The sequence below is a fragment of the Schistocerca gregaria genome, chromosome 3 (genome assembly GCF_023897955.1).
Source record: "Schistocerca gregaria isolate iqSchGreg1 chromosome 3, iqSchGreg1.2, whole genome shotgun sequence".
NCBI lineage: Eukaryota > Metazoa > Arthropoda > Insecta > Orthoptera > Acrididae > Schistocerca > Schistocerca gregaria.
This window is the reverse complement of record NC_064922.1, coordinates 630,191,484-630,215,882: the sequence shown is the minus strand read 5'-3', so window position 1 is coordinate 630,215,882 and position 24,399 is coordinate 630,191,484. Positions and strand designations below refer to the sequence as shown.

The 24,399-nt window shown below is 39.0% G+C and overlaps 1 protein-coding gene across 1 annotated transcript; it reads left to right on the top strand.

Moving 5' to 3' along the window:
- The first annotated feature begins 17 nt into the window (after positions 1 to 17).
- On the top strand, positions 18 to 23,831 carry LOC126356317 (ganglioside-induced differentiation-associated protein 1). Its single transcript, XM_050007281.1, has 5 exons — positions 18 to 171; positions 320 to 512; positions 587 to 769; positions 851 to 1,051; positions 23,370 to 23,831. The coding sequence occupies exons 1-5, from the start codon at positions 64 to 66 to the stop codon at positions 23,675 to 23,677; spliced, it is 993 nt and encodes a 330-aa protein (XP_049863238.1). The 5' UTR covers positions 18 to 63; the 3' UTR covers positions 23,678 to 23,831.
- Positions 23,832 to 24,399: the final 568 nt, after the last annotated feature.

Here is a 24,399-nt window from a genome sequence, read left to right as displayed (position 1 = left end):
CATGTGCTTATTACGTCACAATAAGGTGTCTGAACTCTGAAGAGAGGTGTTAATCTCGCGAACATGAAAGCAATGACCATCGATGAAGAACAAAGTAGTGGTTCTAAAACAAATGGAAAAGGAAATGGACTTTTGTTGTACTATCACCATTACTCATTTTATTCCCAAAAGGTATGTTCTTATATTCCGTTAATAATAATAGTTTGATGTTGATGTGTAAATGAGATAGGTTTCTGTAACTTTGTTTGCCTACCATGTATCATACGTAAAAGTTATCTGATTTCTGTGTTTCGGTTTTTTAATGTTACTATGAATATAGGTTCTAATGGCACTGTATGAGAAGAAATTACCATTCAAATCCAGCATCGTCAACATTACCAAAGGAGAACAGTTCGAGCCATGGTTTTTGCACATAAATCCAAGAGGGGAAATACCAGTATTGCAAGACGGCGTGAAAATAATTCCTGATTCAGGAAGAATATTAGACTATTTGGAGGACAACTTTAGTAATGGCAAGTTTGTACGACAAGAAAACTACAACGAAAACAAAATCATCAGTTTTCGTAACTTTCATTTTCATTTCTAGGTGATACACGACGACTTATACCATTGGATCAAGGACCCGAAGTTCGTCAGAAGGTTATTCATTTTAGGTCAGTTATAGACCAATTACCATCAGGGGCAATTACCTTGGGATCATTTTTTCATCCTCAGTATTCTCAGAAACCAAAACTACCATTCATACAGCCAGTAAGAAGAATGTTACAATGTAAGATAGTCATTAAGTTAAATTGAAACAAGACAAATGAGAAGAACCACAGTAATTGTCATTGTATTACTGACATTTCAGCTGCAGAGAAGAACAGCTGCATGACTCTTAGATATCATGCAGAGAAGAATCCTGAGTCTCGTGATGTCCTCCTGCAGAAAGCAAAGGCTCAAGAAATTAAACATGAGAAATTACTTGTCCAGGATGAGTATCAGAAGCTCCTCGATCAAGTAGACTCGGTGTTGTCTGAAGTGGAAAACGAACTCGCATCGCATGCTGATAGTAAGTGTTTCACATTGTTAATGTGTACTTCACCTTTCTGCTTTCTGACAGGCTGCTTCTTTATGGGATATAAGAACACAGTAGGTTTGTAGAACATTTTAGCATTATTAGTTCTTTTGTGCATTGTTCTACATGGTAATGGAAATCATATTGCACAAAAGTTACATTACTTTTAATCCTACAGAATATATTAAAGACGTTAATATTTGCATATGCTTGCAGGAAAAGTGTTTGCCTTTTGTGTAGTGCTTAAATGGCAATGTTGGTTACCCTCTCCTCTCTCCTCCTGAAATCATGGTTATGATGATAGACTGATCTGTATAACAGCTCAAGGTGTAGGTTAGGGTGGAAGTTGACAATTTGGTCAAGAGTTGACGAAGCCAAAGAATGTGAAAGCAGAAAATCTGGTTGTGGTGACAATTTGACTGGTAGCTAAGCTTTATGTTTACATCCACACCACATTGAAAATTGCGAGGTGGGTTCAATATGTAATTTTTATCAAGCACAGCTGTGTGCGTTGCAACAACAGTACGTTTTAGACTTCGTATTCAATTGAGATTGTCTGCATATAATCACAATTCATTTGCAAAGAAAATACTCAGCACATGGCAATCATTCTCTTCAAATCAAAGTTTATGGAACCCCTTGAAATAATAAGAAAGTAATCTCACATGTGTCTTGTCATTAATAAGTGCTGAATACTCGTGGTAGAGAACATAAATTTCTGTTTTAGAATATTTTGCGCAGTAGCCACAACTTCTATGTAAATCGCAAGTTGTTTGATTTAGAAACTTGTGCACTAGTAGTTTGTTTTCATACAGTTTGTGAACATTAAAGTTACATTCAATTGTGACTAAGTTAATTAACAGATACTGCAGTTAAGAGAGTGCTTAGTTCTTGTTGTAAGTGGAAATTATTAACTTCTTACATTATATCATAACTTGAAGTGCTAATCAGTAGGCCTAATTTTTGTGATTCATAAATAACGAACGTTCATGTAGTTTAATATGTGTTAAGTGATTTAATTCTATGTTTAAATATGTAATCGGTGTTCCAATGCATGGCTGTAGCCATAGGACAGTCAGATAGGGAACAGTATGTGTTGATTGTGGGTTGGGATTTCACTTGGATGACTGTAATGGGGAACTTAATGGGGTTCTCCCATGGAAATGTACGTTCTGCAAACAAGAGTGTTTGGAAGGTAGGAGACGAGGTACTGGCAGAAGTAAAGCTGTGAGTACCGGGCTTGAGTCATGCTTCGGTAGCTCAGTTGGTAGAGCACTTGCCCGCGAAAGGCAAAGGTCCCGAGTTCGAGTCTCGGTCGGGCACACAGTTTTAATCTGCCAGGAAGTTTCATATCAGCGCACACTCCGCTGCAGAGTGAAAATCTTATTCAAGAGTGTCACTGATCAGTGCTCTTCACACTGAATTAGAACATAAAAATTTGAACTAGATAGTTTGAAGAGGGAAAAAGATTGTGGGAACTTGGTAAAGGTAACAAGCAAATTCTTCATTTACATCTTAGCTTACTTTATCAAATAAATTTCATGTGTTACCTGAAACAGGAGGGGAAGAGCATCACCCATCTGTAGGACACATTAGGGTGCAGCACACTTGTAGCAAAGAAACTAAGTGTATGTTAGCACCAAAAGAGAGTAGGAAGAAAAGAGTTTTGCTGATAGGTAGCAGCCATGGGAGGAGTGTAACCAAGATGGTACAGGACAAATTAGGAAAAGGGTACCAGTTCACAAGTATTGTGAGGCCAAGTGCTAGTCTTAGCCAGGTGACAGAGGAAATGAGGAATTTGTACAGATATTTTGGCAAAGAGTATCAGATTATTGTAGGACGTTATGATTATGTGGACGTAATAGTGTCGTGACCAACCATGGGTTAACATTGTTATGAACTGTGTGAACACATAATTGATCAGTCTGATGGTGACTGAAATGAAATATCATATGAGTGCAGTGCCTGTTGCTACAATTGAGAGATTGGGATATTTGGTCTACACCTGAATAGGAAAGGGAAAGATAGGCTGGCTGACCTTTCTGCAGGTAACATATGGGGAGGAGGGGCACACCATCACGCAAAGCAACCTCCTCATATAGTTAGTCAAGAATGACAGAGGTTGAGTTTAGGGTTGTTGTGCACACATACGTCACATATTCTCCAACAGCCAATAAACATTCAGTAGTGTTCTGCGCACTCTGCTGTGCATGCCATAACTAATGACAGCATTAAACATGATCATAGTGAGTTGTGTAGTGAATTCCGACTCCACTTGTTGCGAATTGTCATCACTGATTGTGGTGGTAAGTGATAAATTGTGCATAACCAAGTTAGAGACATGATTTGTATGATATACACTTTCTTCAAGTGGAAAGCATGTGCATGCGTGAACCGCAACTGTCGCTTGGAATTGTCAACAATGCAATCCTCGCCCGTGCTTTGATGTATGTGAACTGCTGTCATTCGTGGATCGGACTACAGTCTCAGAGAGGAAGCCTTTTTAGGTCAGAATCAGGATTCAAGCACTCTGTTGTGAATGAAGTCAGAATAACAGAAGAGCCCCACAGAATGTTTAAGAATGCATGGAAAAGTAAGGTTAGCTTATTTCATCAAAATATTAGAGGACTGAGTAATAAGGTAGAACAACTCCTTGTTTGTTTGGAAAATTTAGAGAGCTCTGAAAAGGGACATCCTGTACCCAGCTGAGCACCACATAATCACCACAGGGATAAAGTTACACATAAAAGATTACACTCAGGCATCTTACTCTTGTAAAACTGATGTGGGAAAAGGAGTTGTCACATATATTAAGACAAAATACAAGTTCAGAAACGTAGAGACAAGTAGATTTTGCAGTGATCAGCATGTAGAATTGCGTGACTTACTTTGACTTAATTCCTTTGGCCCCTATGGGGGCATAGGGCATCCAGGAGAACTCGCCATCCGTCTCTGTCTTTTGCCTTTTGCCTCAGTTCTGCCCAGGTCTTACCAACTCTTTTTGCTTCCCCTTCCACTGCCCTCTTCCATGTGCCCCTTGGTCTTCCTCTCTTCCTTCTTCCCTGGGTATTCCATTCCAATGCTTTTTTCTCGATGGCTCCATCTGGTTTTCTCAAGGTGTGCCCCAACCAGCCCCACTTTCTCTCTCGTATCTGGTCTTCTATAGGTATCTGGTTTATTATTCGCCAGAGCTCCTCATTACATATTTTTTCTGGCCACCAGATATTCATGATGTGTCGGAGACATCTATTTATGAAGGTTTGTAACTGGGTTGTTATCTTTTTATCCATTTTCCAGCTTTCACTGGCGTGCAGGACAGCCATCACGTTTGTATTAAAAATACGGATTTTTGTTTTGTATGTGATATTTCTATTTTTCCGTATTGGATACAATGTGCGTTTCTAATGCGGTTTTTCACGTCATCTCCAGCTCCACCATCTTCCGCCACTATACTACCCAGATACAGGAATGAGTTGACAGTCTCCACTCGCTGCTCACCTATTAACAGGGGCACCTCCATGTTCCCTGAATTTACTCTCATTTCCTTTGTTTTGCCTGTATTTATCTTGAGGCCAGCAGTCTCTGCTTTTTCTTTCAGCAAGTTTATTTTAGCTTGCATATCAGTCAGCCTTGGAGCTAATAAAACTATGTTGTCTGCAAAATCCAAATTCTCCAGACGTTCGTGGATCCCCCACTGGATTCCTCGTCTCGTGCCTGCTGTGACTCTTCCCATAACAGAGTCTAGAATGAGTAGAAAAAGTGTTGGTGACAAAATGCAACCCTGCCGGACTCCAGTTGTTACTTTTATGGGTTCTGTCATATTTCCCTTGTGGAGTATGCAGCGTTCATAGCCATTATATAGCTTTTTTATGATGTTTAAGATCTTCTGTGGTACGCCATACTTCCGCAACATCTGCCCGAGCACTTTATGTTTCACGGAATCAAAGGCCTTTTGAAAATCAATGAATGACAGGTACATGGTTGCTTGGAATTCTTTGCTTTGCTCTAAGATGATCCTAAGAGTGTTAATAAGATCAACACAGCTGCATTGTGCCCTAAAACTGGCCTGTTCTTTACTCAGTCGCTTTTCAAGGGGTTCTTTAATTCTTTTTAAAATAACTCTGGTGAGGACCTTACTGGGCACTGACAACAATGTAATACCACGCCAGTTGTTACAATCTGACAAATTTCCCTTTTTTGGGAGCTTTACCACCAAGCCATAGAATTGCATACTTGTGAATTAATAATGAAAATTAGTTCTTATAATTTTTCGTGACTGTATGTAGATCCTCACTAGGAAATTGTGAACTCTTCACGAGGAATCTCGATGCATCACTGTGCTATCTGTCAGATAGCAGCAAGCAGTTAATAGACTGCAGTGACTTCAGTGTAGATTTTCTAAAGGATTCTGATAGGAAAAAAGTAATCTGGAAACCTATTTGGATCCTACAATTTGATCTCAGTAATTAACTTTCCATCACGGGTGGATAAAGGCAGTAAACCCTAATAGATAATGAACCAAATACTAACATCAAAATTACTCTGTTCCATGGTAATTTCACAGCATTATTTGATGAGAGCTTTCTGCATACACTAACCAGAAACGACAACAAATTGTCATGTGTTAAAAAATGGGTGACTAGGGAGATTAAAGTATATTGTGAAATGAAAAAGAAAATGTACCTGTTCGCAAGAACTACTAGAGATCCTGCAGTAGAAGCACACTACAAAAATTACTCAGACGTTGTTAGGAAAAATTATTTTTAAAAAATCAGGGACCTGGGAAGTAATACCAGAAATCAATAATTCCAAAAGCAGTTTAAGGCTGTATGGAATGTAGTGAAATGAGAGACAGGACAACAAGTCACAGAACTGGATGACATTGCTATTGAACTGAAAGGAAGGGCTATAAATGATAAGTCACAGGTAGCAAATATACTTAATAATCATTTCTTAAATATAGTAGGTAGATACAGTATATTGGTGTAAGAATCATGAAAGAAGGTCGTATACGTGGAAGAGGACTGGAGACAGTGGAAGGTTTCAGATAGATTATATAATGGGTAGGCTGATTTGGGAACCAGGTTTTAAAATGAAAGACAATTCCAGGGGCAGATGTGGACTCTGACCACAATCTATTGGTTGTCAGCTGTAGATTAAAACTGAAGAAACTGCAAAAAGGTGGGAATTTAAGGAGATGAGACCTGTATAAACTGAAAGAACCAGAGGTTCTGGAGAGTTTCAGAGAGAGCATTAGGCAATGATTGACAAGAACATGGGAAATAAATACAGTAGAAGGAGAATGGGTAGCTTTCAGAGATGAAACAGTGAAGGCAGCAGAGAATCAAGTAGGTAAAAACACATGGGCTAATAGAAATCCTTGGGTAACAGAAGAAATATGGAATTTAATTGATGAAACAAGAAAATATAAAAATACAGTAATTGAAGCAGGCAAAAAGGACTATAAATGTCTCAAAATGAGATTGTCAGGAAGTCCAAAATGGCTAAGCAGGGATGGCTAGAGGACAAATGTAAGGATGTAGAGGCATATTTCAGTAGGGGTAAGTTAGATACTGCCTATAGGAAACTTAAAGGCACCTTCGGAGGAAAGATAGCCACTTGTATGGCAAGAGCTCAGATGGAAACCAGTTCTAAGCCAAGTAGGGAAGGCAGAAAGGTGGAAGGAGTATATAGAGGGTCTATACAAGGGCGATGTACTTGTGAGCACTATTATGGAGATGGAAGAGGATGTAGATGAAATCGGAGATATGATACTGTGTGAAGATTTTGACAGAGCACTGAAAGACGTAAGTTGAAAAAGGGCCATGACAAAACTCTTATCATCCAGTGAGCAAGCTGTGTGAGACAGGTGAAATATTCTCAGACTTAAAGAAGAATATATTAATTCCAATCGCAAAGAAAGCAGATGTTGACAGGTGTGAAATATTGGAACTATCAGTTTGATAAGTCACGCCTGCAAAATACTAACATGAATTCTTTACAGACGAGTGGAAAAACAGGTAGAAGCTGACCTCAGGGACGATCAGTTTGGTTTCCATAGAAATGTTGAAACACATGAGGCAATACTGACTCAATGACTTATCTTAGAAGATTGGTTAAGGAAAGGCAAACCTGCATTTCTAGCATTTGTAGACTTACAGAAAGCTTTTGACAATGGTGACTGGAATACTCTTTCAAACTCTGCAGGTGGTAGGGGTCAAATACGTCAAATACAGGGAGTGAAAGGCTATTTACAATTTTTACAGAAACCAGATGGCAGTTATAAAGAGTTGAAGGGCATGAATTGGAAGTAGTGGTTGGGAAGGGAATGAGACAGAATTGTAGCCAACACCAGTGTTATTCAATCTGTATATTGAGCCAGCAGTAAAGGAAACAAAAGAAAAATTTGGAGTAGGAATTAAAATCCATGGAAATAAATAAAAATTTTGAGGTTTGCTGTTGACATTGTAATTCTGTCAGAGACAGCAAAGGACCTGGAAGAGCAGTTGAACGGAATGGACAGTGTCTTGAAAGGAGGATATAAGATGAACATACATAAAAGCAAAATGAGGATAATGGAATGTAGTCAAATTAGATCAGGTGATCTGAATGAATTAGGTTAGGAAATGAGACACTTAAAGAAGTAGATGAGTTTTGCTATTTGGGAAGAAAAATAACTGATGAAGGTCAGAGTAGAGAGGACATTAAGTGTAGACTGGCAATGGCAATGAAAGTGTTTCTGAAGAAGAGAAGTTTGTTAATATCGAGTATAGATTTAAGTGTCAGGAAGTGTTTTCTGAAAGTATTTGTATGGAGTATAGCCATGTGTGGAAGTGAAATATGGACGATAAACAGTTTAGACAAGAAGAGAATAGAAGCTTCCAAAATGTGGTGCTACAGGAGAATGCTGAAGATTAGATGGGCAGGTCATGTAACTAATGAGGAGGTACTGAATAGAATTGTGGAGAGGAGGAATTTGTGACACAACTTGCTTAGAATAAGGGATCGATTGGTAGGACATGTTCTGAGGCATCAGTGGATCACCAGTTTAGTATTAGAGGGTAAAAATAGTAGAGGGAGACAAAGAGACGACTACACTAAGCAGATTCAGAAGGATGTAGGTTGCAGTGGGTGCTTGGACATGAAGCAGCTCAAACAGGATAGAGTAGCATGGAGAGCTGCATAAACCAGTCTCAGGACTGAAGACAACAACACAACAGTAGAAAGCATAAAGGCAAACATTTCAACTGAAAAATCACAGCAGTACACTGAAAAAGTAAGTCATAAAATTCGATCATATGCATTTATCATCAACTACTTCTTCTAAAATTAAGAAAGTTATACATTCTCTCAAAAATAAAAGCACATTTTGTTTTGACGGTGTTTCCCATAGAATACTAAAGATTTGTTCTCATATAATAAGCCTGATCTTATATGAAGTATGTAATGCACCACTAACATGTGGCATTTTTCTAGAGAGGCTGATACATATAATTGTTAAACCCCTCTTTAAGAAAGGAAATAAGACAGGTGTCAATAACTATCGATCCATTTCACTGCTGAAATAATTTTCAAATTTTTGAAATGATGATGTACTCTAGCCTAGTATCTCACCTTGGCAACAATAATACCCTGAGCAAATCACAGTTTGGATTTCAGAAGAGATGTCCAACTGAGAATATCCACACAACGAATTTTACAAGAAGTAAATAATAAAATAGAACCTATTGAAGGCATCTGACTGTGTGAATCACAGTATTCTCGTAGATAAGTTGAAATTTTATGAGCTTGATGGTGTAGCCAAAGGAATGCAGAAAGTTGTACTTAGCAGTTCAGTCAATGTAGTCCCAGGACGTAATTCTGATTGGGGAGAAAGCACATATGGAGTTCCCTAAGGCTCTGTGCTAGGTCCATTATTTTTCATCGTATATGTAAAAGATCATCCGTCTAATATACAAGAAGCAGAAGTACTTCTTTTTGCAGATGACACTAGTGTTGTAATCAGTCCAAGCATATGTACAGCAGCAGCAGCAGAAGAAATGGTAAACAGTTTTCTTGATAGTATAATTGACTGGTCTTCTGAGAATACGCTCACCCTCAATTTTAAAAAGACACAGCTTATTAGGTTTTGCACATGTGGGCCTACTACACATGGTGATGAAATAATAAATAGAGTGGAAACATCAAAATTCTTAGGTGTCCATATTTATGACAATTTAAAGTGGAAAACACACATTTTTGAACTCCTAAAACAACTTAGTTCAGCAAAGTTTGTACTTAGAATCATTGCAAATTTTGGGGAGAGACAAATCAGTATGTTGACATATTTTCATTTAATAATGTCATGTGGGATAATGTTCTGACATAACTCATCTTCATTGCTCATAAATGTACTGTAAGAATAATACGTGGTGCTCGCTCATGATTGTCGTGTATTTAAGGAGCTGGGCATTCTGACTACCGTTTCACGTATATTTATTCCCTCATGAAGTTTGTTTTAAATAATCCATTGCAGTTTGAAAGGAACAATAGTGTACATAATTACAATACCAAAAGGAAAAATTGCATACATTACTCCACATTTATATATTAAAAACAAAGATTCCAAGACTTACCAAGCGGGAAAGCGCTGGCAGACAGGCACATGAACAAAACACACACACAGAATTACGAGCTTTCGCAACTGGCAGTTGCTTCGTCAGGAAAGAGGGAAGGAGAGGGAAAAATGAAAGGATGTGGGTTTTAAGGGAGAGGGTAAGGAGTCATTCCAATCCCGGGAGCGGAAAGACTTCCCTTAGGGGAAAAAAAGGACAGGTGTACACTCGCACACACTCGCATTCCCGGGATTGGAATGACTCCTTACCCTCTCCCTTAAAACCCACATCCTTTCATTTTTCCCTCTCCTTCCCTCTTTCCTGACGAAGCAACTGCCAGTTGCGAAAGCTCGTAATTCTGTGTGTGTGTTTGTGTGTTTTGTTCATGTGCCTGTCTGCCAGCGCTTTCCCGCTTGGTAAGTCTTGGAATCTTTGTTTTTAATATATTTTTCCCATGTGGAAGTTTCTTTCTGTTTTATTTACTCCACATTTAGGTTGTCTTTGACAGGGGAAAATTTTTACAACTTACTCAGTGATATGAAATGTCTGACAGAGATCAAAGTAAAATTCTACGACAAACTGAAAATGTTTTGTGGTGGGAGCTTCTTCTGTTTCATAGAATTTTTATTATTGTAATGTGTAAAAAGTGGTGCGTAGAAGCTACCTACTCATATATGTATATTTAATAATAATAATAATAATAATAATAATAATAATAATAATAATAATAATAAATACAAAAACTTACAAATGTTTGACATGTAGCCATATTTAGAAATTAATTTGCAATGTGAATGTGAGATGACTCGCTCCAAATCATTAAGATTAATTGTGCAGATGATACATGGAACTAACTTGAACCACCATACTGAGGGTCCTTTGTGGACCCCCATGTTGTCTTTCATATTGTCCATTATTTTGCCCTCTGAAAATGGTGCACCACAGCAACAAACACTGCCAATGTCATGTGGTTTGCAAATAATTTTGATCACCTTGTGCTCAACAGTCATTTCATGTTAATATTAATAAGAACCACCACAGCCGTATTAAGGCATGTTTATTTTGTCACAATTAGTTTTGTTCAATGACTATCATCAGATGAAGCTGCCAACACTCTCGTTACTGAGTTATCATACATGACCAAACGTCTTGTGTAACACTCAAGGTACAATTTGGAGTATGGCAAACACAAAACACTCGTGTCAATCACCTGGTAGAAGTTAACTGTTCGCTGTGCTTCTGTTGGGCAATCGACAGAGCATTTGTGTGCATTCACTGTTACGTAAGACAATTAGACTTTATTCAGTCGTGATAATGGGTGCAATTGTGTGAGAATTTGTCAAGAAGACTGTTGGTAGTGGTACCTGATGATGATCATTGAATGAAATTGGTTATCATGTAATAAATCAACGTTAGTATAGCTACGATTGTTCTTAATATCATCATGCTGTTTGATTGTATATTACATTTGAATGTGGGACTTATAAGTGAGGTAATAATAAGTTATTTACTTCACCTTCTAGCCCTAATTCAGAGAAAAGATGTAGTCAAAATAATCGTACTTTGGCTTCTCATGGTCTAAGATGGCATAGATGTATGCAGAGTAAGTTATATGCCTGGTTTTTTGTCTGTTTTTGAAAACACACAGTCTCCCATTACTAGATTTCTTGTCTAAACACTTTTTGACTTGTATAGGCCATCAATAAAGGATACTTACATTACTGAAATCCGAAAACTAGTTAATTAGATATTGCAGAACTATCATTGACTACTTATACAGCTTGTCATAATTTGTTGTTGAAGTACATTATGACAATTTATCCAGCCAGCCAATTATTGAAAATCCTACAAAACTTAACCAGCTCCACTTCTGCATCAATTTAACTCTGTTTTTCAACTGAAATTCACTTTGTCTACTCTAGATTCCAAGTCACATACCTAGAAGTATGTCTTTATCCAAAATTCATAGTATCCTTGTCAAAGCATACGATAGTCCCAAACCACCATCGCTACCCCAAGGTTCCTGTAACTGTTCCCACTGTTAAACCTGCCCCGAGCATTCACACTCTACCACTTTCTCTAGCCCCATAACTAACAAATACTGCAACATTAAAGGCAGACCAACAAAGGAAACTATTCATGTTTTGTGAGCTGATGTGTTTTCTGCAGTACTTTTTATATAGAGATGACCAGCTTCAAACTTGCAGAACACAGGAATAATTCTCAGAATAACTGTCTACTTGAGGATATCCGGTATCTAGTGTGCTTTGCAGTATAATTCAAGAGCCTGAATGCCTACTATACCATGTGGGCCGTTTTCTCCTCCCACCACCAGTAGACTTCTCATACTCTTAACAGTTCCTCAAAGTCTTTCCAACATATTGTCTCACCCCGCAGCCTCCTTGGCCCAATGTCCATTAGTCTAACACCAGTAGTCCTTTCCTATATTAGTGTTTGTTCAAACTCTCTCTTATTTTTGTTATTTACTTATTTAATCCTTCCCCTATTTTTCGTTATAATTTAATCAACCTTTACTATTAACCCTTTCACTTCTGTAGTAATCAAACTCAAGTCACCTGCTTACTTGTGGACATATCTTTGACGTCCTGCTCTCTGCACATTTTTTCCTGCACCTTTGCTTCCTTTTGTCATCATAAATGGTTGGTCCCTCATAACCTGAAGTCAGAGTGACACACAGTCCCCTCCTTACCCCCCCCCCCCCCCTTTCCCCATTTGCATTCCCAATATCCCTGACTACAGTCAAATGATTGACAGCTGCTGCAAATAGGTATGTTGGGATAGCTCCTGAGAACTGTGTAGAGGTACCTCAAGTACTATTCTTTCCCATGGATCCTGCCTCCTCTGCAGAAAGTAGAGGCTCTGTAATTACCTGTCCACTTGACTGTAGGTGGCATGACAATAGCAGATATAGGTGTTCTGTACAAGGCGGAGTGACCAGGCAGGACACAGGGTGTTGTACCGATCCCCCTAACCAACAAGTTTGAGGAGCTGTCTGTCACTGAAACTGAACTAGTGGGCGCACTTCACCTGTTTTGGGGAAATCTGCCTTGTTTGGTGTCAGGTGGAAGCAAACGCAAAAGAGTGGGAGTCTATCAGACATTTGGTGAATGATGGTAGCTCTTAGGGAAATGGTAGCAAGGGATAGGAAAGGGCACCAGTTGCACTCAGTATGTATGCCTGGGGGCCTCATTCAGCTTGTTGAAGAGGCTATTCCAGCAGCCATTGAGGGAACATGGCGCAACCAACTGCAAATTGAGGCGCACGTTGGAGCAAATGATGCCTGTCGCCTAAACTACGAGGTCATTCTTGGGTCATTCCAGCGACTGGCAGAGAAGGTTGAGAAGACAAGCCTTGCATGTGGAGTTTCCATTAACCTTTCAATTTTACAATATTATCCCTAGAACTGATTGTGGCCCTTTGGTTCTGAGTCAAGTGGAAGCACTGAACCAAAGACTTTGAAGGTTCTGTGACAAGCTAGGCTGCAACTTCCTGGACTTGTGCCAGAGGGTTGAGTACTGTAGGGTCCCCCTAAATAGGTCAGGTGTGCACTACACATCAGGGGCTGTTACTCAGGTATCTCACAGTGTGTGGGGTGCACACAAGGGTTTTTTAAATAGGGCGACTCTCCATCCAATCCAGATAACGATAGCTGTAGGAAACCCAAAAGTATCCGTGTAAGATCGAAAGAAATGCCTCTCACAAATGAGAGTATTAAATCCTAATGGTAAGCTGCTGAAGCATTCGCAACAAAATACCAGAGTACATAATACTAGGTACAGAAAGCTGGTTGAAACCTGAAATTGCCGACTGGTGTGGCTGAGCAGTTCTAGGCGCTTCAGTCTGGACGCTACTGCTACAGTTGCAGCATGCCTTGGGCATGGATGTGTGTGATGTCGTTAGGTTAGTTAGGTTTAAGTAGTTCTAAGTCTTGGAGACTGATGAACTCTGGTGTTAAGTGCTCAGAGATAAACCTGAAATTAGTAGCAGTGAGATCTTCGGGGGCACATTTTTAATGTATATGGGCTGGGCTTAAAATGATAATTGGGTCCTTCTATCACCCACCAGACTCCTCTCCTGATGTAGCTGAAAACTTGAGAGAAAACCTCAGTTCACTTGTACCTAAGTTCACCAGTCATAATATAATCATCAGTGGAAAATTACAGTTTTGGTAGTGGTGGGCATGATAAGAAAACGTATGAAACTTTACTAAATGCTTTGTCTGAAAACTGCCTAGAACATATTAGTCAGAACCCTCCTCTTTGAGGACGTCTAATCGAAACTGCTGTCAGTGACTGTGACACAGTTGTGAAAAGATGAGTGAAATAAGTGTCACTGTCAGTGTCAGTGGTGTTGAGAAACATCTGAAACTGTTAAAACTGAACAAAGCTCCAGACCCCAATAGAATCCGTGACAGAATTTATTCTGAATTTGTAGCTCAGTTGTCCCCTCTTCTAACTATAATCTAATGTAGAGACCTCAAACAGAAAACTGTGCCTTCAAAAAAGATGCAGGCACATCTGTCTACAAGGAGGTTAGTAGAAGTGATCCACAAAACTACTGTCCAATATCCTTGACATCAATTTGTTGTAGAATCTTGGAACATATTCTGAGCTTAATCATAATGAGTTATCGTGAACAGAATGACCTCCTCAATGCCAACCAGCATGGATTTAAAAAACATTGACCATGTGATACCTGACTCTCACTTTTCTCACATGGCATATTGAAAGCTTTGGGTCAAGGCAACCATGTAGATGTAGTGTTTCTTGATTTCCAAAAATCATTTGACTTATTACCACACCTACACTTATTGTCAAAAGTATAATCATGTCCTGTCAGGAAGGTCCCAGTTCGTAGTAATAGACTGCAAATCATCGAGTAAAACTGAAGTGATATCAGGTGTTCTCCAGGGAAGTGTCCTGGGACCTCTGCTGTTCCTGATCTATATAAATGACCTGGGTGACAATCTGAGCAGTTCTCCTGGGTTGTTCGCAGATGATGCTGTAATTTACCTTCTAGTAAGGTCATCCGATAACCAGTATCAGTTGCAAAGCGATTTAGAAAAGATTGCTGTATGGTGTGGAAGGTGGCAGTTGACGCTAAATAACGAAAAGTGTGAGGTGATCCACATGAATTCCAAATGAAATCCGTTGGAATTCGATTACTTGATAAATAGTACAATTCTCAAGGCTGTCAATTCAACTAAGTACCTGGGTGTTAAAATTACGAACAACTTCAGTTGGAAAGACCACATAGATAATATTGTGGGGAAGGCGAGCCAAAGGTTGCGTTTCATTGGCAGGACACATAGAAGATGCAACAAGTCCACTAAAGAGACAGCTTACACTACACTTGTTCGTCCTCTGTTAGAATATTGCTGCGCGGTGTGGGATCCTTACCAGGCGGGACTGACGGAGGACATCGAAAGGGTGCAAAAAAGGGCAGCTCATTTTGTATTATCACGTAGTAGGGGAGAGAGAGTGTCAGATATGATACGCGAGTTGGGATGGAAGTCATTACAGCAAATAAGTTTTTCGTCGTGGCGAGATCTATTTACGAAATTTCAGTCACCAGCTTTCTCTTCGGAATGCGAAAATATTTTGTTGAGCCCAACCTACATAGGTAGGAATGATCATCAAAATAAAATAAGAGAAATCAGAGCTCGAACAGGAAGGTTTGGGTGTTCGTTTTTCCCGCGCACTGTTCGGGAGTGGAATGGTAGAGAGATAGTATGATTGTGGTTCAACGAACCCTCTGCCAAGCACTTACATGTGAATTGCAGAGTAGTCATGTAGATGTCGATGAGTGAAATTTGTGATCGGAATGAGAACTTTTTAGTGGGAAGGACACAGCGTGTTATCTTTGCTGGAGAGTCATCATCAGATGTAGACGTAACTTTGAGTGTGCCATAGGGAAGTGTGTTTGGAGCCTTGCTGTGCATATTATACATCTCTTTATCTGACTGTGTATTGGCTCTCAGGTGATTGATGAAGGGCATTTGGAATGGACGACTGCTTACATTGCTGTATAGGAGGAGATCCATTAAGTCCTTTGATTTCTTTTCTGAAATGGGTATGAATGGCATCAGAAATAGGTGCAAGTTTTGGCATAGACAAGAGTCAAGTTTTCTTTCTGTTCAGATCTATCATCTTGAATGGTTCTTCTGATGAGTAACTGTGTCTGTAGGAGACAATTCCTGGCATACCTGAGTGATACTTCATCCATTTCATCTTGTTCCAAACAATAGGATTCCCTTCTGCGTTAATTTTTTGTGTGCAGATAATGACCTCTCATACAAGTCTTTAAAGTTGTAGAAGTCCTTTTGTTCCAGCTCTATGTCAGTTATGGGTGGCTTTTGGGGAACCACGCGTATTAATTATGCCCAGCCTCTTGGCAGTTCTACTTCAACAGTTGTTGTTTCCTTTGTCTTCTCAATGGCTGTGTGAACTGAGTCAGCTTCCAAGTGAGTATGTCCAACTTCAAGAAACTTGTGGTTGATTTCAAAATGTCTTCACTGAATCATGAATTCTTCCACTGCTCCCAGAAACATGATGGCAATAAAAATATTTCTGTCTTGTCTGGTACACGAATTGCTGTACAGGTGTACCTCAACAATTTCCTTGGCCAGTATATTCAAATAACCATATAGACAATGACGTGTTTGTCACATTTTGCACAAGTGTCAGTCTTCGGTTTGTGGAAGCTAAGATTGAAACAGGGTACAAAAACTGTTCGATAACACGCTTCACACCTTTGGTTTGGCAAAATTCTTGATAGAGCCGATACATTGCTGAAATACTCAAGTCTGGAGATACATCTACATCCATACTCCGCAAGCCACATGAATGTGTGCGGTGGAGGGTACTTTGAGTACCTCTATCTGTTCTCCCTTCTGTTCCAGCGTCGTATTGTTCGGGGAAAGAAGGATTGTCGGTATGCTTCTGTGTGGGCTCTAACCTCTCTGATTTTATCCTCATGGTCTCTTTGCGAGATATACGTAGGAGGGAGCAATATACTGCTTGACTCTTCGGTGAGGTATATTCTCAAAACTTCAACAAAAGCCCCTACTGAGCGTCTCTCCTGCAAAGTCTTCTGCTAGAGTTTATCTATCATCTCCGTAAAGCTTTCACGATTACTAAATGATCCTGTAAAAAAGCGCGCTGCTCTCCACTGGATCTTCTCTATCTCTTCTATCAACCCTGTCTGGTACAGATCCCACACTGGTGAGCAATATTCAAGCAGTGGGCAAACAAGTTTAGTGTAACCTACTTCCTTTGTTTCCGGATTTCATTTCCTTAGGAGTCTTCCAGTGAATCTCAGTCTGGCATCTGCTTTACCGACGATCAACCTTATATGATCATTCCATTTTAAATCACTCCTAATGCGTACTCCCAGATAATTTATGGAATTAACTGCTTCCAGTTGCTGACCTGCTATATTGTAGCTAAATGATAAAGGATCTTTCTTTCTATGTATTTGCAGCACATTACACTTGTCTGCATTGAGATTTGATTGCCATTCCCTACACCATGCGTCAATTCGTTGCAGGTACTCCTGCATTTCAGTACAATTTTCCATTGTTACAACCTCTCAATATACTACAGCATCATCCGCAAAAAGCCTCGGTCAACTTCTGATGTTATCCACGAGGTAATTTATGTTTATTGTGAATAGCAACGGTCCTACGACATTCCCCTGCGACACACCTGGAATCACTCTTACTTCGGAGGACTTCTCTCCATTGAGAATGACATGTTGCATTCTATTATCTACGAACTCTTCAAGCCAATCACACAATTGGTCTGATAGTCCATATGCTCTTACTTTGTTCATTAAACAACTGTGGGGAACTGTATCGAATGCCTTGCGGAAGTCAAGAAACACAGCATCTACCTGGGAGCCCGTGTCTATGGCTGTCTGAGTCTCATGGACAAATAGCACGAGTTGAGTTTCACACGATCGTCTTTTTTGAAACCCATGCTGATTCCTACAGAGTAGATTTCTAGTCTCCAGAAAAGTCATTATACTCGAACATAATACGTGTTCCAAAATTCTACAACTGATCGACATTAGAGATACAGGTCTATAGTTTTGCACATCTGTTTGATGTCCCTTCTTGAGAATGGGGATGACCTGTGCCCTTTTCCAATCCTTTGGAATGCTACGCTCTTCTAGAGACCTACGGTATACCGCTGCAAGAAGGGGGGTAAGTTCCTTCACGTACTCTGTGTAAAATCGAACTGGTATCCCATCAAGTCCAGCAGCCTTTCCTTTTTTGAGCAATTTTAATTGTTTCTCTATCCCTCTGTCGTCTATTTTGATATCTACCATTTTGTCAACTGTGCGACAATCTAGATAAGGAAGCACAGTGCAGTCTTCCTCTGTGAAACAGCTTTGGAAAAAGACATTTAGTATTTCGGCCTTTAGTCTGTCATCCTCTGTTTCAGTACCATTTTGGTCACAGAGTGTCTGGACATTTTGTTTTGATCCACCTACTGCTTTGACATAAGACCAAAATTTCTTAGGATTTTCTGCCAAGTCAGTACATAGAACTTTACTTTTGAATTCATTGAACGCCTCTCACATAGCCGTCCTCACACATTTCACTTCGCATAATTTTTGTTTGTCTACAAGGCTTTGGCTATGTTTATGTTTGGTGTGAAGTTCCCTTTACTTCCGCAGCAGTTTTCTAACTCGGTTGTTGTACCACGGTGGCTCTTTTCCATCTCTTATGATCTTGCTTGGCACATACTCATCTAATGCATATTGTACGATGGTTTTGAACTTTGTCCATTGATCCTCAACACTATCTGTACTTGAGATAAAACTTTTGTGTTGAGCCCTCAAGTACTCTGAAATCTGCTTTTTGTCACTTTTCCTAACAGAAAAATTTTCCTACCTTTTTTAATATTTCTGTTTACGGCTGAAATCATCGATTCAGTAATCGCTTTATGATCACTGATTCCCAGTTCTGCATTAACTGTTTCAAATAGTTCAGGTCTGTTTGTCACCAAAAGGTCTAATATGTTATCGCCACAAGTTGGTTCTCTGTTTAACTACTCAAGGTAGTTTTCAGATAATGCATTTAAAAAAACTTCACTGGATTCTCTCCCAGTCTATATCTGACAAATTAAAATCTCCACCCAGAACTATAACATGGTCGGGAAATCTACTCAAAATATTTTCCAAATTTTCCTTCAGCTGCTCTGCCACAGCAGCTGCTGAGCCAGGGGGCCTACAGAGACATCCAATTACCATGCTTGAGCCCGCTTTAACAGTGACCACCCATATTATTTCACATTTCGGATCTCCGTCAATTAATATCTTTTAGAAGAATGAGATCGAGAATAATGGCTTTCATAAGAAGGAACCGTGTTAATTTGTTCCTTTATTAAAAGATTGTCGTCAGATGGAACTTTCGGATGATTAAAATGTTTACCACGTCCATCTTCAAAACAGACTCCTCCTCCAGAGCCCCATCTTTTGTCCACAATTATTCTTGCCTTCTTTTGTGTTAAATGTACTAAGGTACATATTCTGACATACTTCTATATTAGTCGCCAAAGAAGAACTAAAGAAAGTATTTCCTGGAATATTTTCACCTGCTTGCAGTTCATTCAGGTTTGTGCCTTAAATGCTTCACATGTTTCATTTCGTCAGACACATGATTAGCTATGAACTGATTTTGAGCTTCTGGGGACAATTTGTAATATTCTATTAACATTTTCTCTTTCTCATCGTCATTTACTTTTCCTCCGCAATTTTTTCTGCACTTTAGCAGGTATAACTTTTCCTTTCTACATCACATATTCCTTTCCTGTAGTTTTCAGCTCTTTCCTCCAATTTCTTTCGAATAAATTTTCGTTTCGCTTTCTTTTCCTGGATGAATCCTGTGATCACATTTGTTCCTCCCCCTTGTACTGAACTTTGTTGTCTCATTGCCAGGCTACTATTGAATTAGATCAATTTCTTCAGTCTTGGAGATCTTTTAACGGTCTTTCGTACAGCTATATTCCCTATGTCATTGCTTTCATCACTAATTTCACCTCCAGTTGGAACATATTCATCAGAATCTTCAAATATATCTTCATCAGAAATCACATATGCCAATAATGACGAACATTAATTTCCTTCTGTGCTGGTACTGGGATAACCATCAAGAAAATAAAAGCGAAATCAATTTAATAGGTGGTTGATAATATTTTAGACTGGCATCAAGTAGAGATACAAGTCAATTTATGGTCTTGCATTGGAAAAATTAGGGACAAATGCTCCTGATACCAGTATATTTTAGTAAACTTACCTTCCAGGCAAAGTGACGACTTCAGCGGTGATATTTCAGGTGCAGTTTGTTCCTCAAGCTCTTCCACATCACCTCTGTGGAACATGATGTTTGTACCCACCAAGACTGTCTAGACTCCTCTCTAACAATGTATCGAATGGTTAGGGGAATTGTTAAAGGAACAACTCTTATTATTGTGTATTCCCGCCAGATTTAAGTCCAATCTCACAGCATTGTATAAATTGTTGAAACCATCTGTCAACAAAAAAGGCCAATGTCGACATTGGCCCTTCTTACAACAAATGTAAAATAAGAGGGAGGGCTAATGTCAAGATTGGCCCCTTTATGCTGATTGGAAACTTGATAAAACACTTTTTTGGGGCTTATATCTTAAAACCCCAGTATCTCACCCGGTGTGGCTTAGACATTGGCCGTTTTAACATTATGAAGAGCATGTGAAATTATATGGCGTACACCAATAAAACCAGTTTTCACAAATATTGACATTGGCCCTTTTAGAACCAAGCCACAGATTTAGTCAGATCATGATAAGGTTTCAACATGGTACAGAGATCGGCAACTTGTTCTAAATGTCCAGAAATGTAAAATTTTGCACTTCACAAAATGAAAAAAAACATAGTAGCCTATGAATATAACATCAGTTAATCACAGTTAGAATCAGCCAACTCCTACAGATACCTGAATGTAACATTTTGCAGGGATGTGAAATGGAATGATCACATAGGTTTAGATACTGGTAAAGCAGGTTGTAGACTTTGGTTTATCGGTAGAATATTGGGGAAGTGCAATCAGTCCAAAAGAAATTGCTTACAAATCACTCGTGCAATCCATCCTAGCATACTGCCCAAGTGTGTGGGATCTGTACGGGATATGACTATCAGAGGATATTGAATTTATACCAAAAGGGGAGCATGAATGGTCACAGGTTTATTTAATCCATGGAAGAAAGTCAGAGAGATACTAAAGGAACTGAAGTGGTAGACTCTTGAAGACAAACTTAAACAATCCCAAGAAAATCTGTTAACAAAGTTTCAAGAACCAGCTTTAAATGATTCCTCTAGGGATATACTACAACTCCCTACTCACACAGTGATCATGACGATAAGGTTAGAATACTTACTGCACACACACACACACAGGCATTCAATCAATCATTCTTCCCATGCTCCATACATGAATAGAACAGGAAGAAACCCTAATGGTATAATGGGACATACCCTCCACCATGCGCCTCATGGTGGATGTGGATGGAAGGACATCTGCATCTCCTGAACATTAAAACCAGCCAGTTTGATGTGATAAATAAATTTTAAAAAACTTTGAACTGAACTTTCCATTTTATTCAGATAGCCAACTCTTGAACTGTTAATAGTCACATTAAAATCATAGTTACACAGAAGGTAAGTTCTGGTAATGCATTTCAAAATGGAAAAAGTTCTGATTGGAATGTTTTTAGTTGTTTGCTGAGTTGCTTGGTAACTGTGCAATGTAACACCTGCCAGAATTGGAACAGCACAAATAGTTTACAGAAGACCAGGAAAGGGATGATAAATGTCATACTACTTGACCTTTGATGGCAGGGAGTTACAAAATAATCCAGAAACTCATAAACCTTGTGCATGGTTGACATTTGAGCGTAGAATGGTCATAGACCTGGTGAACATTAATAGAGAATCAGTAAACAACTTTTGCATGATGTCTTGAATGCGGTAAAAGTATGTGGAAACAATGTTCCCAGAAGGATAAAAACAACTGTAAAAAGTCTGCTCTGTCACCTTGAAATGAACAACTGAAAACACAGACTTTCTATAAACACCCAGTCAGTCAGTTGGAAGATACCGAATTGATCAGTTGGAATACTCCCTCCCCTCCCCCTTTTCTCTCCATACCCCATGCATCCTGAGTTTTACCGTTGTCATCTGAAGATGGTGCTAGGTTGTACTTCTTATTTTCATTGTTTCATACATTTGCTATTTTGTTGTTAACCTATTACTTTGTAAGCAGTCAGTCAACACAATGTGTGTACAAAATACAATTTATGTATGCGTAATTTGTTTCGTCTGTAGATCCAAAATTTACACTTCATTGGCAGTGCTGGATGATCCAGTGTTCTCATCTCTTTCTTACCCCATTTTCTTCAAGAAAGTGAAACTTATTTTTGAGAGTATCAGTTAGCAACATCATTGTTTCTTTATGAAATCAATACGCGCCATCTTCAGAAATTATACACACAGCCTACTAGGTAAGATTTCATAATTTTAGACTTCTCAAAGTTGTTTGAAATGGATCACATTGTTAGCTAAGAAAGATATGAGTATAAATAATGGGTTAGTTGAGGCATTGAGTACTCAACAGGCATATAAATAAGACTGGAAATATTACTAAGCCTTCAGACAGTGCCTTTCAGAGCCAACTAATACAAAATAGTATCCTCGCACAAAAACACATATTACATCCTAACTACGTTGTCTTGCCTGACTACACTGCTCCTCCACTATAGCTCAATCTGGTAAGGCGTTGCAATGGGAGGAGGAGACAGTGAAGAGGAAGGTGTTAGTGTAAAATGAGTAAAGCATGGGACATTGTTGGAGATAGCCACCATCAGAGAATGAGGCCAGGAGAATTGTGGGGGTGGACGGCATGTTGTAAGGACAGTTTTCAGCTATATAGTTCAGAGAAGCTGGCTTTGAGAGGGAGGACCCATATGGGGCAGGCTTTGAAGCATCCAGAAAAGTTGAATGTGTTGGACTTGGCAGCATATTCTGCAACTGTACAGTAAACTCTTGGTCTAGGCTGCAGCTTCTCAGCATTCATTCATTCATTTGGATGAGGATGGAGGGGATCGGTTGGTTGACAGTCATGCCCACATGAAAGGCTGCACCGGAGTTAAGGTAAAGCTCCTTATCATACTTCTGACAATATCCTTGTCTCTGCTAAACACTCACAGTCCAAGACAACAGTTTGCGTTCTATTACTTAACAAGTCTTTGAGCCACTTACATATCTGGGAACCTATTACATAGCCCAGACCTTTAACAGTCTGCAGTGGGTCACTGTGTCGAATGCTTTCCACAAATCTACGAATATGTTTCTGCCTGTTTCCTTTCACCCATGGTGTGCAAGATATCATGTAAGAAAAGGGCAAACTGAATTGCATATGAGTGATGCTTTCTTTGCAAATAGAAACTTTTCTGTCTGAGGGAAATTTGTTTTTTCAGTCCTGATTGATAAAGACAACATTGTAAGATCCTCTGCATCTTTGTTATTAGAGCTACATTTTTTTTACTTGCCAGTATCTATGAACAACAACATATCATGTATTAGTGGAATTTGTTGTCTTCTAAGGATGTGGTTTGCAGTACATAGATAATAAGTGCAGTTTTTTTTTGTCACAGGTAAGGAAGAATGGTGGTTGTGCTGTGCTCAGTTTACTGTGGCAGACATCACACTCTCAGTATTACTGGACCGACTGTATAGGCTTGGCCTGGAGGAGTATTTCTGGGCAAATGGTAAAAAGTCGCACATTTCAAAGTATTATGAACGTGTCCAAAAGCAAGAATCATTTAGGAAAACAGTGCCTTCATTGTTGTTTCATTTGAAGATGTTGTTGACAATGCAAGCACCAACTTTCATTGGTATTGGTGTTGTCACTGCTGTGGCAATTGTCATTGGTGGTATTTTATTTTTCAGGAAGACTGCATAGTGTATAAATTTTCTAGCTATTTCAGACAGGATATATATTTTGTATGTCTTTATGTGTATGTTACAGATCATTCCTGACTCAGAAATGTTAAAGTTGAATGTTAGTCTTGTAGAAGTCAGTTGGATACTTAATTAAATTTGTGTGTCGGTCTTAATAGTTACGGAGTACTTGTTGTGTGTTAATGTCTTCCACAGAGAATGCAGAGCAGTGACACATGAATAACCTAGAATTGTTTGTGTATATACATATTGTGAGATTAGATGTGGCTGTGGTTATTTATTGCATGTGAAGCAAGAATTCAATTTCACCGAAGAAAAGTTTTGAAATGTCTGCCAGAGGTGCTTTTAATGCATCATTGAAGCTGTCTCCATTTTGAGTGTATGAATATTTTTAAAACTCAAGACAGACATTCTTAAGATATTTTGGTCACCTACATTCAAAGTTTGTACAAAGAAGAACATTGTCTTGTAATTTTCAGAAAAGGTCATGTTCATCACTATTTGATGTGGATGTTTTGTAGGGAGTAATGTTTGTGCACATCATTGACAGGTCTTTTCAATATTGCCACATTGTGGTGCAGTTGTAGAGTGGAATATGTTATTCAGTCAAAGTGTGAACACACTCTGAACACTTGAAAGTGACCTGTTAATTCAGTGACATCAACTTGTGATAATACTTACTTAAGAGATTAATATTATGATGGCAGTTAGTTTGTGCTTTTC

What these genes read in the sequence shown, in the direction of transcription:
- LOC126356317 (XM_050007281.1), top strand. Translation starts at nt 64, where the DNA reads ATGAAAGCAATGACCATCGATGAAGAACAAAGTAGTGGTTCTAAAACA. An exon ending in GGAGGACAACTTTAGTAATG is followed by an intron (nt 513 to 586) that starts GCAAGTTTGTAC and finishes TTTCATTTCTAG; the next exon opens with GTGATACACGACGACTTATA. An exon ending in ACTCGCATCGCATGCTGATA is followed by an intron (nt 1,052 to 23,369) that starts GTAAGTGTTTCA and finishes TTTTTGTCACAG; the next exon opens with GTAAGGAAGAATGGTGGTTG.